This window comes from Patiria miniata, unplaced genomic scaffold (genome assembly GCF_015706575.1).
Source record: "Patiria miniata isolate m_02_andy unplaced genomic scaffold, ASM1570657v1 HiC_scaffold_25, whole genome shotgun sequence".
In the NCBI taxonomy this organism is placed as follows: Eukaryota; Metazoa; Echinodermata; class Asteroidea; order Valvatida; family Asterinidae; genus Patiria; species Patiria miniata.
This window is the reverse complement of record NW_024037064.1, coordinates 14910530-14924529: the sequence shown is the minus strand read 5'-3', so window position 1 is coordinate 14924529 and position 14000 is coordinate 14910530. Positions and strand designations below refer to the sequence as shown.

The window sequence follows — 14000 nt, the reverse complement described above, 5'->3', positions numbered from 1 at the left end:
GTATTCTTCTCCGGATCCCGGTACGAAAAATTCTATCGGTCCTCCATCAGAAATGGTAGAAATCGGGTGAAATTCCTGCCACTGACCACGTTCTATGCTCGTTTGTGTTGGTGGTAAAGAAAAATATCAAGTTCAGATTTAGTGCATTCGCACGAGTTATTGTGTAACAACGACATAATGACTGACTGTGGGTTAGCTTGCAAAACGCTTAATCAAATATGTCTTGTGATCTTTTCACTCTCCTGCTAGAAGAGGAAGTGGCGCGTCTGCCGTTTGCTTTCCTTTTTATACCACGTCGTGGACCTCGTGAGAGTCGGGCATCCACGCCTCGAAGAGCCGAGTGGGCCAGATTACGTCCAGCGTGTCGAAGTCGGTTTTTGGCAGATGATTTGATACTTTTTCCCTCCATCGCATCCTGCGCGATTCCTACACCGGTACGAAGCGCTTCGCGACCCAACGTTTTAGCGCCTTGTTTGATCAGAGGCATGGCCGACCGGAAAAGTCCGCTTAAAATCCCTCCAAGTCCATACCCTCTCTGACTTCTCAGACCAGTGAACACGGGGAGACCGCGCCCCACCTGGCCAACATAATAATCTTCGTAGTGTTTACTATTGGGTAGGTAATGACTCTTCATGATGATTAATAGAAGTAGGACGAGCGCTTCTTTCGAAAGTGAAGTTTCACGATGACTCTCCCGGTAACAAATGGAATAAGTTCACCCGTCCCGTCCCTTATATTGATTTCGATCATGTCCAAAAACTTGTGCTTCAGGGGCATGTAATGAGGACTGTCGTAGATTTTTGTAACGGTTTCTCCATACTTCCCGTCCACATTCACGATGCGTAATAAGGGGGCCCGCGTGTCTCCTACGGTGTGGTACTCCACAATATTAGAGTAGATAAATAACGCATAGAATGGCTGCAGGTCCACCACCCTCGTACTCTTTTTGATACCCGACACAGTTGCACCATCGTCAAAACCGAGTAGGTTCGCTAGACGACCCAGTAATTTAAGCACCACGCTGTCGTTTGTCTTTATGATGACTTTTTGAATGAATTTGTTGTACTTGAATCGGACTTGTCCGTCGTGCTCGATGGGAGGTTCAAAGCTGTCGAATAGTTCTTCAGGTGTTGGGTAGTACCCCTCCGGTACGCGATGAAAGTGAAATCTGGAATCTGTTTCTCCACCCGAGCACGCCACCAGGTTACCTTCGGTCACGTTCAACCAACGGTGAGGGTAAGTTACTTCGGCCAATGCCACTTCCCAGTCTCCCTCAAAAGACAGGGGTGAGGGTAAATTTACAAAAAAATGACTCAAGGTGTTGTTAGGGTGAGTATCCATAGAACTGTTGCTAGGGAGCGTGACGTAAAACGAGTCCGCCATGACGAAGCTTAGCTTTAACTGTGTAGGTAAATACTCGCGTCACGGACGTTTTATAACTTGCGCAGACTTGTCACCCAACTGTTAAACTTGCCTGGGTAGCCCAACCACTTGACAAAATACTCCAATTTTCCCCGCCTTTTCCGCGTCTGGAGTACTTTTTCCACTTGGTACAGGTCGCCCAATTGAACCGCTGGTTGTATTTCGTGTTCGTAGAATGTCCCGTCCAACTCCTCGGAATCGTAATCTTTCAACTTGTACACGGGAGGATTGCGCGGAATACGAGCACTAACGGTGAATAGTTCAGTGGTCCAGTTTGGAAGGTAACCTTTCCTAAATGGTCGTGCAGCCATACTGATGCGCACTGTGTCCCCAACATTGAACTTGTAAGAAATGGGTTTGTCCGCGTTACTGTTCTCGTCGTACAGGTTTCTCCATACAGTTTCGGCATTGTCGCTATTTACCGAGGCCGGGGTGGTCTTTATGCTTCGGTGGTAAGCGTGATTGTACGCCGTCATTAATTTCGGCAAAGCTTTTATGTACACGTGGCTGTTTGTGGCCGTGAAATATTTGTACATTTTTGTCTTGAGCGTTCTGTTGAATCTCTCCACCACGCTGGCTTTTGTTTCATTCTGAGTCGTGAAGAAACCAATTTTATTTTTTTCGAGAAATGACTGGAATGGATGATTGGTGAACTCGGTGCCTTTATCGGTCTGTAGAACTGTGGGTTTCCGTCCGCTTTTCAAGATTGTCTTGAAGCCGTCAATAAGCGAAGAACCGGTCTTATTCTTGATTGGAATTGCCCAGGTGTATTTCGACAATATATCGATACACGTCAACAAATATTTGTAGTTTCCATTAAACCGACTGAGTGATCTCATGTCCACCAGATCCGCCTGCCACTGCTGGTCAATACCACCCACGATGACTCTGTTCCGTTGAAAATGCCTGCGTATGGGTTTGTGTAGTGTGTAAGGCGAGCCATCAGATAACAGACCGTTCGGGTACCGGGTCCGGTATGCTAATTTCTTTCACCCCAATCGGTACGAAGCCAGAAGCCGCCCGGTCACTGAAGCGTGACGCCCCAATCGGTCCAAACTGGTGACTCAGGGTTTCACAATAGGCAACATAAATTGAAGTCTGGCCATTGTTGGAGGATTATTCGGCCCGCTGGGATTCCAGCGGCAACTTCTATGAATCTCATCACGGTCATTGTTGCCTACTGGAGGATTAGCGCGTGGCAAATTGGTTCCTTTGTGATGAGCCAGAGCCATGGTGCTGAAGCCTGGTGGAGTTAATCCAGGCCGATCGGTTCCATGCAAGGTCCCAATCCCTTCAACATACTGGGCGGGCTCAACCCCGAACGGTCTGGGGAGGGATTCTAATTTGAGGGCTCGCCTAAGTCGGTTGCTGACTTAACCAGGTTCTAATTTGACTCCGGTTGGTGTCGACGCCGTCTTTTTGGGCAGCACGGTAGACAGCTTCCACACCACCAAAACCGGCCGGATGTTGGGGGTTGTAGTACACTCGTTTCAGGTACGTTTCGTTCTGCGCCATCACTTAAATCTGTGTTTTGTATAATGACACTACTGCGACAGCAGATGCACCAACAACGAATTTTTTCGCGAGTTGTTTAAATCCACAACCCGGTTTCGGTGGACAGCACTCCATGATGAGGTAGTCTCAAATGATTAAGTCGGGGTAGTGTGTGCGTATTAATAGGGAGTCCATTTGGGTTTCGAACGCGGTGTGCTTGTACTCGCCATTGTTTTCTTTTTCCTCGCTTTGGGTGTAGTTTTCAGATGGGACGCTTCGGCAAACAATCGGGGTAGGTGAAAAGACTCTTCTTCCTCTGGTTCTTCCTTCAAGTGTACTTTTAGTTTAGAGGAATCACCAAAGCTAAGTTCACGCTCCAACTTCGGTGGACCGTGCGGCATCGGCTCCAGTTTGGGTGGTTGATCATCCGTCTTCTTGGTTTCTAAAGTCATAGTCAGCGGTGCCATTCTTTGTTTATTTAAGTTAATGTATCTGTGCAGCGTCTGGTGGTACAGTTTAATTTTATCCTCGTCTGAAAGGTTTTTCCTTTCCAGTAGCTCTCTTATCTCACCATCTAAACTGTGTACCACGCGCGTGGTCGGTGTTTGTTCCAATCGTCTGGTCGATTGAAGTTTTGTCAACGTTTCCTGAGGTACCAGAACCATTTTCTTGGTGTGCTCCATGTTTATTTTAACAATAATCCACCAAGAGCGCCCAATATTGGAGTGAGTAAAGCACCGAGAAAACCTCCTTTCTGACGTAATACTTTCTTTTTCTTTTGAACGCTGAGTTTCTTATTGCTGAGAACTCGCATTTGACGCTTGTATTTGATTAACTTTTTCTTCTGGGATGGTGTGAGGGAAATATTACCGTTGAGAACGTTGAGGGCGCACTCGCACAAACAATGTATCAGTTCCTTGTTGGCTCCTTGTATCACACCCTGTCGTTGCTTGTCGCTTCCCTTAGCCAGCACATGCAGGTAGGGAGCGTTGTGATGCACACGCCTCGACATCTTCAAATGATTGCCGTCCGTTCTAAACACAATCCTTTATACCTTTGGAGTGTAAACGATGGGATATTCGCCGGGAAAAAATTCTGGTTCTGAGACGTACAATTTCGGGGGTTTCTGGCTTTAAATCTACGAAGAGATAGCCGTAGGGGGCGGATGTCGCATCGCGGTAGGCCTCCATCATATACTTGGACTTAGTGGGGTACATTTGGCGCGCTAAATGTGTAATTTGCGAAGCGTCTCTCGGGTTTTTAAACAGAACCATGTAATGAGCGTTCAAACTAATGGTTCGCATTTCCTTCCCCTTGTAAAATAAATTCTGTAGTATGAGAAAAACGGATAGGTTTCTGTGATGACTACCCTTGGTAAATAGTTCAGTGACCTTAACATTGTTCCCGCTTTCGGACATGAGATCGTCTATCACAACCAGGTTTCTTTGACTTCGGTCCAGGGACTCCAATAGATCATCGGGGTAGCCCTCCACAAATCGTATCCGAGGGACCAGACTAGCCAGATGGTCGTAAGCATCTTGATATTCCCCGTAACACCAAATAATATTATCAATAGCAGGTTCAATCAGTGTATTTCCCTCAGCTAGAATAAGACCCTTTACAAACTGTGTTTTCCCGCTTCCAGTTGGACCAGTGATTACGCCAGTAAAAGGATGTTTAAGTCGCGAATCCATTTGATCAAATGAATCTATTTTTGTAATGTAGTTCTTTTTAAAAGCTAAAGTTTTCACTCCTACCCTCCCTCCCCCTTTAGTTTATTATTCCCCCCTTCAATTTATTAAAAAGAAAGTTTTGTTTAACAATAAGCATTACAAAATTGAAAGTGACAGACAACAGTTTATTTTTTTCTTTTCTTATTTCTTTCAATCTCCTTTCTTTCTTTCTTCTTCATTTAACCAAGTAAACAAAATAACATACATAATTCTTTAACTATGAAGGGAAAAATAAATAAATAAATAAAGATGAACGTAAGTAATATCAACATTAAAAATAATTAGAAAATGTACGAATTCTTTCTTAAGAGCAGTTATCAATTTAGTAAACCATCCAAAATTTTAAAAAAGTGGGAAATTTATGGTTTCTTTTCAAAATACCAATAATCATTAACCACAATTTAAAATAAAGTGGGAACCATTCTTTATAAAAAAAAAAAAAAAAAAAAAAAAAAAATTGGTGTAGAATTGGTGTACTTTTAAATAAATTTGGATCATTTTTGAAATATTTTTAATAGTGGTTGGTGAAATTTCAAACGAAGTGGAAACATTTGGGATTATTTTTTAAAAAGCAGTTGGTGAAATTTAAAATGAAGTAGGAGCATTTTCAAGTTATTTTTCAACGGCAGATTGTAACATTTACAATTAAAAAAAAAAAATAAAAAAAAAAAAATAAAAAATAAAAACTTAACGTACTGTTTAAACCACCACCAATTTACCCACCACCAGTTTAAAGAAATTTGCTTGATGTTTTGACGAGCCTAACAGGTTTTTTTTGATCACAAGTCCAGGTAGGTGGTGGAAACTCCATCATCGGCGACTCTCCTTTTTGGGTAGAAGTAAGTAAAGGCAGTCTTGACCTGTTCGTAGGTGTACATACCATCGGAACGCATGCGAAACCCTCTGTTGACTCCTTCACCGGCTCGTTGATTTTCTAGCGCCTCCAGATAGTTCATTTTTGTTATGTCGTTGGTCTTTTTGTTCAGTCCTTTGCATACAGCTTTGTCTTTTTCTCCAAAGCAGTAGTATGTTTTACTACAAAGAGCAACGATGCCGTCCCCCTCCCACTCAACCTTAAAGAGGCCGGGTGTTCGTTTGTCATACGCACGGTGGTCGGGGGTGTCGTCACGCGGAAACCAGGATGATTTCTCCCGCTGGTACTCGTCCCGCAGATGAGGCTTGATGATGTCATCCAGATGTGGTGCAGAGATTGCCATGTATGCGGAATCTGTGTCCATCTCACAGAGCTGGAAGTCCGATGGATCGATGAATCTAAGAAGAAAATCATAGTAAAATTGCAACATCCGCATTTTAGCATATTGGTATACAAAATACCCAATCTGTAGAGGCAGGTTCAGGCGTACAGATTTTTTATTGAGTTCAACCTCGTATAGCTGATTGTCCTCTAGTGTGTGTAAGGCGCGGAAGTGGGGGTTGTTGATCATTTGGGATGCTCCTTCGGTGGTAGTGCAAATCTTAACGTCAAGATGTTTCTCCTGGTTGGTCACGGTTTTGCCATATGCCGAGTTGCCGAGCAACTTCATCGTATCGGCGATAATGGCCTTGGCTGGATCCACGTCACCGTCCCTCCGCGCATTACTGACAGCATCTCCAAAAGGTTTAAAGCAAGGTGAGTCGGCGTACTGTACCACCTGATAGATGCGAGTTACCTCAAGTCCATGGGTCAGATACCATTTTAGAAGCGGTGTTGCAAACAAAAGTCGAGATGCGTGCATGCTACCAATTAGGCTCCGGCGTGGTGTTTTCATGACACCTTCTTCTTCTGCGTATCTTTGCATGTGTTCGCCAATGTCTTGTCTGCTGATTTCTGTGTTCTTAAAGATTGGAGGCATCTCAGCGAAAAAATCTTTCAGTCAGTCGGGTACCCTAAGATCACATTCCACCATGCCAAAGATGGATCCATCAAGCACACCATCCAATATTGCCTGCTGGGTCATTGTCATGCGGTTCTCGTGGGGCATTCTTTTTGATTTGACAAAGTCAGAGATGCTACGATCGGAGGACTTGAGACGGTTCCATTCGCACTCGTACATTTCTACTAACCGATAACCCTGCTGGCGGATGTAGCTAGAAATTTGTTCCGTTTTACGTCTTAATTCGGCGCGTGAGAGGTTTCTGACTGCATTGAATTCGTGCGGATTGAGGTGGCAAACGTGTCCGTGCCAGAAACACCCGTGAAACTGGTACACGGTTTGGGTGTCGTGGCAATATCCATCAACTGGAATTCTTTGCTGACCGATGCATTTTTCCCCATGATTGAATTGGTGTCGGATAAACACGCCCTCCGAATGCGCAGTCCAATTTAACCACTCAGCATATACTGAAACTGGTGAACTTAAATACTTTCACCCAAGTGACAATAATGCCAGCTTCACACCTACCCCATTCACCGTTGGTTCTCGCCAAGATCTGGAACAACTGATCACTAATTTTGAGGATGTTGACATTTTAGAAATCGTGCGACAACAACGCCCCGACACGAAATGGACGGTAGTTTCAATTATGAACGTGGCAGTGTACGTGAACAAGATGCCCCAGTTTTACATTGGTGCGCATGTTGAGCTACCTGACTACATTGCTAACAATCGTGGTGTTATGGGGCTTACCCACAATGCCCACAATGGCCGAGCCTATGACGATAACCTTTGTTTCTTCAGGTGCCTGGCACTTCATCAAGGAGGCGATCTAGACGCGCTCGAGAGACGGACGCGATACTTGGCGACCAGATTTGCAGAGGCCACTGGCAAGAAGATAGAGAAGGGGATCACCGTGGAGGACTTGGCAAAAGCGGAGACTCTGTTTGAAGTGAATGTCCAGGTTTACAGCCTCAGCGCCCCAAACACTGACCCCACCGACGATACGGATGCCCCCCAAACAAAAGTACACCTGGTCCGTCGACCCGTGTGCAATCACCCCAGTACCCTCTTCGTAAACTTGTACGAGAATCACTTTTCGTACATTTCCAATTTGCAGAAATACAGTCGAAATTACGAATGTACGAAGTGTAGAACAGTTTTCCCTAGATCGTTCAACCTACAACGTCACATCCCCACGTGCAATTTAAATGTTAAGCACAAATTTGCAGGTGGAGCGTACCACTTGCCCCCCGACATTTTCGAACGTCTGGACGAGGAGGGAATTCGCGTGAGTGAAAACTTGAAATGTTTCCCTTATCGCGTTACTTACGATTTTGAGTGTTACTTCGAACAAGCTCCACAAAACAATGATCAGACAGCAAAACTTCAGTGGGAGAACCGCCACGAACTTCTCAGTGTGAGTATGGAGAGCAACGTGCCGAATTCGAAAGCGCGACATGTTTTGTTTCCGATGGTAACCCTGCTGGCCTCGTGAGTCAGATAGTGGAGCACCTTCACCACATAAGTGATGCAGCTTACGCGTTACTGAAAGACAAATACGAACGCTAAAAACAAATATAAAATGTCGTTTAGAACAAATGTATAACAAACACTGTGTGATACCGTCGATAGCGACAGTGATTACCGGGAAAAATTTATGCGACTGCTTTGTAGGGAGGTCCGTGTGTTTATGAAGTTTTCATTAATAGAATAACAAAGACAAGCCGTGACGTCAACGACAAGTCTTAACAGGCAATCACTCTCATGAACGACAACGGAATAATACAAAGCGTGACGTCATGGATAGATATGGACAAGTCTCAACTTGAAAATGGTTCACCCTGTAGATATCGGTAAGATACATGAGAAAAAGAAGAAGAAGAAGAAGAAGATATTTTCACGTACCTCATCTCCTCCATTTTCTGATGCAGGCGCCTGGTCAAGTGGTCTTAGAGGAGGGAAATCAACAGGATTGTAAACAAATCCTCCATCCTGTTAAATACACAAAATAATAATAATAATAAATATCGTACTTTTTTGTGTTTTGTTTTGTTTTGTTTTTGAGCACATCGGATGATACTCAGTTTCATAGCAAGAAAAAATAGTAAGAAATGCAACTTCAAACGATAGTTTCAATTAACTTATACATGTACATCATTCTTATCGACTTAAAACAGGACCAACGTAAAACAGGTTACAAGGATAAAGAGTTTTAACAAAATGCAGTAATTGTAGTTGGCCATGTACAAAAATGAAATACATTTTAAGAACGGTACTGATACGGAATTGGTCGACGTCTTAAAAGGCAAAAAGTTTGAAAAAAAAAACCAAATCATGCCATTTTATGCGTTCGTACATCGCGTAAAACATGTGAAAAGGATAAAGAGTTCTCACAAATGCACTAATTGTAGTTGGCCAAGTACCAAACTGAAATATATTCTAAGAGATGGTACTGATACGAAAATGACCGACGTATTAAATGCAAACATTTTGAAGAAAAACAAATCATGCAATTTTATGCGTTCGTACATCGCGTAAAACATGTGAAAAGGATAAAGAGTTTTAACAAATGCACTAATTGAAGTTGGCCAAGTACCAAACTGAAATATTTTCTAAGAGATGGTACTGATACGGAAATGACCGACGTATTAAATGCAAACATTGTGAAGAAAAACAAATCATGCAATTTTATGCGTTCGTACATTGCGTAAAACATGTGAAAAGGATAAAGAGTTTTAACAAATGCACTAATTGAAGTTGGCCAAGTACCAAACTGAAATATATTCTAAGAGATGGTACGGAAATGACCGACGTATTAAATGCAAACATTGTGAAGAAATCAAATCATGTTATTTTATATTTTCAGGGTTATATCTCGTAAAATAGGTTACAAATACAAGGATGAAATACGGAAATGACCGACGTATTAAATGCAAACATTTTGAAGAGAAACAAATCATGTTATTTTATATTTTCAGGGTTATATCTCGTAAAATAGGTTACAAATACAAGGATGAAATACGCAAACGGTTGGTGCGTTAAATGCAAACATTGTGAAAAAATCAAAGCATGTAATTTTATATTTTCAGGGTTATATCTCGTTATATAGGTTACAAATACAAGGATAAGATACGCAAAAGGTTGGTGCCTTAAATGCAAACATTTTGGAATAAAATCATGCACTTACGTTTTTATACATCTCATCGGCGATTCTTTGAATTTCGTCCAGTTCGCTGTCCGTGTAGTCAGGGCTCTCCCAAGGCTGCTGAGACATATTGACGATGATGGTTGAAGTTCGACGGGAAGTAAAGCTGACTATCTAAGATCGGTCGATCACTCAGAAATGAGCGGGCCTTGTGCTGCATCCTAGTTATACCCTCCCAAAGAACACCCGTATTTTCAAAGACACCTTGGCAACGACCATTGAGAATTTTTTACATGACAATGATTGTCACGGTTACTTCTTAGATCCACATTAACAAAGTGATGTTTGTTGTGGAAGTCTCTCCGGCAACCACGGGGCCTTGCCACAGAACATCGGTGCCAGTCTTAGAATTAGAACAGAGACCAATGTGACGGACAGCTCATCTTGTACATTAAGAAAGCTCATCTTTAGAAATTAGGAAAGCCCGTGTGCTGTTTGTTATGGAAGTTGCTCCGGCAACACTTGTACCAGTCTTAGAATTAAAACAGAGGCCAATGTGATGGACAGCTCATCTTGTACATTAAGAAAGCTCATCTTTAGAAATTAGGAAAGCCTGTGTGCTGTTTGTTGTGGAAGTCTCTCCGGCAACCACGGGGCCTTGCCACAGAACATCAGTGCCAGTCTTAGAATTAGAACAGAGGCCAATGTGATGGACAGCTCATCTTGTACATTAAGAAAGCTCATTTTAGAAATTAGGAAAGCCCTTGTGATGTTTGTTGTGGAAGTTGCTCCGGCAACCACGGGGCCGTGCCACAGAACATCGGTACTAGTCTTAGAATTAGAACAAAGGCCAATGTGATGGACAGCTCATCTTGTACATTAAGAAAGCTCATCTTTAGAAATAAGAATGGCTCGCGTATTGGTAGTGTAGGCCTATCTACATGTATATACTACACAACGTTTTAATTTAATACTAAATAACGAATTAAATTTAACATTTTTTTACAACTGGTCTTGAAAATTAAAAAAAAGAAAAGGAAAAAAAGCAGATAGTCGTAGGGTACTCAGGAAACCAGGGCCTTAGAGCCGTGCTCGCGACTACATCGCTCTCACACGAGTCTCGAGACAAGTATCGAGACTTACGTTACAGTTCCTCTCCGTTCGGGTTACTAGCGTAAAGCCAATGTCGCCACTAACGTGGCTCCGTAATGGAGGCCTGCTCGCGACTTCGTCGCTCGTACACAAGTCTAGAGGCTTACGCCTCTACCCACTCCGTTCGGGTTCACTAGCGTGAGCTCACTGTCACCACTAAAGTGGCGCCGTAAGCTAAGACATCTTAAAATCTAAATAATATTACAATCAAATTTAAAGGAAAAAAAAAAAAAAAAATCCACCTCACTACTACCTCCACCTCACTACCACCTCCACCTCAGTACCACCTCCACCTCACTACCACCTCCACCTCACTACCACCTCCACCTCACTACCACCTCCACCTTACTACCACCTCATCCCGCCTCACCCGCCTCACCATCCCGCCTCACCCGCCTCATCCCGCCTCATCCCGCCTCACCCGCCTCACCATCCCGCCTCACGCCTCACCTCGATGCCACCTCATTGGGGGTCGAGATGCTCTGTATATACTACTCTCTGTCCAATGTTTTGGACGAAGCGAGCCGCATTGACTTGGACAGCCCACTTGGGCTGCCTGAGCTCGATGTGGCTCCTGGTGGGGACGGCCTGCCCAAGGAATTCTACGTGAAGTTCTGGGATTTGATCGGTCCCGACCTTCTCGGGGTCTTTCGTTGTGCCTTTTCTTTAAATAGTCTAGGTGATTCCCAGCGATTGGGAATCATCACACTTTTAGAGAAGGGTGGGGATCCGCTTGATCCTAGGAACAAGCGTGCTATATCCCTTCTCAATGTTGACTACAAGATCCTGTCGAAGGCCTTGTGCCTCCGCATTGGTCGGGTGTTGCCCGACATTGTCGGTCAGTTTCAAACTTGTGGCGTCAAGGGGAGGTCCATCCATGATAATATCAGACTCCTTCGGGATCTGGTAGCATTCGTGGATGGGAAGAACCTTGACTGCCTTGTTATTTCCCTAGACCAGCAGAAGGTCTTTGACAGGGTCAATTGGGATTTTCTTTTTAAGGTCCTTGACCGTTTTGGTTTTGGACCTAATTTTCGGCACTGGATAGAGCTGTTGTACACAAACATATCCAGTGCCGTTTTAACTAATGGTTCTCTTTCAGAACCCTTTTTAATCACGAGGGGAGTGAGGCAGGGTTGCCCCCTCTCCCCTCTTTTATACGTGCTTTTTATCGAGCCTTTTGCTCAGACCGTTATTAAAGATAGCCGTCTTGCCGGCCTGACAATCCCTGGGGCCAGTGGCCTCGAATGCAGGGTTCTGCAGTACGCAGACGATACAACCTGCATAGTTCGGGATTTCAGATCGGTGAGGCGGTTGTTTGGCATCATTGATGCATTTTCTCGTGCGAGCGGGTCTCGCCTTAACTTTGCCAAGTCGAAAGGCTTGGTTTTTGGCTCATGGCCAGACTGCCTTCCCGAAGAGGACCCTATCCAGTGGACCAGAGACCCGATTAAAATCAACGGTGTCTGGGTTGGTGGTGGGGACATGGGCCCTATGAATTGGAGAGAGCGGATCCCCAATTTGCAGTCCACTTTGGACATGTGGAAAGGGAGGATGCTCTCTCTTTTAGGCAAGGTGCTGGCTGGTCAACACCTTGATTTTAACTCCTTTGTTTTTCTTGGCCCCGTTGTAAATTGTGTCACTCCTCCAATTTGAGTAACCGCTTGCGCGACTTGAATTGGAGGGTGATATGGGGGGCCTTGAAAACTTCCCAACGTTTAGGCCATTGGGGCATTGGTGACGGCCAGTGTCCTCGGGTTGGCTGTGCCGCTCCCGAGTCACTGTGCCACGTTTTCTGGGACTGCCCTTTTGTTTACATTTTGTGGGCATGGGTCGAACACATTGGTGGTAAAGCCCTGGCCCGCTATTTTTCCCTGACCCGCTCCTGCGTTTTGTATGGGTCAGGGCTAGAGACCAGGCCAGACTCTCTTCTGGTCTGGTATTTGATTAGCACGGTGAAGTGGTTGGTTTGGTGTTCGCGCTGTGAGACATTGTATGATGGCTCACGGCCGGATGCCGACCACGTGCTTAACCGTGTCAAGGCTGCGGTCAAGAACCGCATTCGTTTAGACTTTGTCCGGCTGGACCGGGCCAAGTTCCGTACCATCTGGTGCGTGCGGGGAGCGGTATGTGTCATCAGAGACGACCAACTTGTCTTTAGGTTGTGATTTTTTTTTGCACTATTACAGCCTTAAGACTTTCGCTCCTTGTTTATCTCGGGCCCCTTAGGTCCTTTTTTGTGGGAGCCTTTTGCTCCTTGTTTTTTGGGACCCTTTAGGTCCCCTTTTTGTGGGAGTTCTTTTGCTCCTGGTTTTGGGGCCCCTTAGGCCTTTTTTTACTAAGCTTGGCTTTTTGCTGGCTTTTGTTGTTTGAGGACCGTTTCGGTTCCTTAGGTCGGACCTGTGAGCGTTTTCGCTCTGTTGGTTAGGACCCTTTAGGTCCTTTTTAGTGTATGTTTGCTCGCATGAGCGTTGTTGCGTCCGGAAGTTTCAGGGTATAGTTTTCTGTTTGTATTTTTTCCTGTCACTCAGTTAGGGTCGTACCCTACCATGGTAATGCGTGGGTAGCGTGGCTACACAGACTGCATGTCTTGTCTTTGTCAAGTGTCTGTTTGTTCTTGATAGTAGGTAAAAGGGTAGGGAGGCTCGTAGCCTCACTAACTAAGGTGTAGTGTGACTACCCTATCCTGGGATCTTCTTTAGGAGGATCCCGAAACCAAAAAAATAGTATCTGTTCTTTTCAGCTTAATATCTGAAACGCTGTTCATTGAACAGCCAGTATATTAAACTGATTTTTGGATTTGGGCCGTGGAATAGAGGCTTGCCTCGTCCCGGCCACGGGTTGGCCCGGTATAGCAGTACATCCGGGATTCGGCCCACTCCCTTCGGGGAACATCAATTAATACAAAAACAGGTTCTGACTACGGTGCCCCGTCGTTAAAAGTTCGTTTTCTTTTGACGTTTTGGTGACAGGGCTTTCACATTGAATTACGGTAAATATTGGTAAGTGTGTAAAGTCTTGTTAAATTATGATGTTGGTGTTTCCATTGATTTCCGTTCAAGGTGTAAAAATAAAAAAAAATAAAAAAAGGCTTGGCCACGACCCCTCTGTGTCTGGTTATACATTTATTGTTTGAGTCTCGTTGCAATATGTTTCTAGGCATCTTCTTCCTTTTCT

At 44.3% G+C, this 14000-nt stretch overlaps 1 protein-coding gene and 1 non-coding gene across 2 annotated transcripts; one reads left to right on the top strand and one right to left on the bottom strand.

Annotated features, from left to right (window-relative positions):
- Positions 1-5296: 5296 nt before the first annotated feature.
- On the bottom strand, positions 5297-9997 carry LOC119732776. Its single transcript, XM_038206383.1, has 3 exons — positions 9714-9997; positions 8432-8518; positions 5297-5921 (listed from the first exon to the last, which is right to left on the bottom strand). Exons 2-3 carry the CDS (start codon positions 8443-8445, stop codon positions 5429-5431), a joined length of 507 nt encoding a protein of 168 aa, XP_038062311.1. The 5' UTR covers positions 8446-8518; positions 9714-9997; the 3' UTR covers positions 5297-5428.
- Positions 9998-13514: 3517 nt separating this feature from the next.
- On the top strand, positions 13515-13707 carry LOC119733584. The gene has a single exon (XR_005271923.1). It is a non-coding gene; the product is annotated as a U2 spliceosomal RNA (small nuclear RNA).
- Positions 13708-14000: the final 293 nt, after the last annotated feature.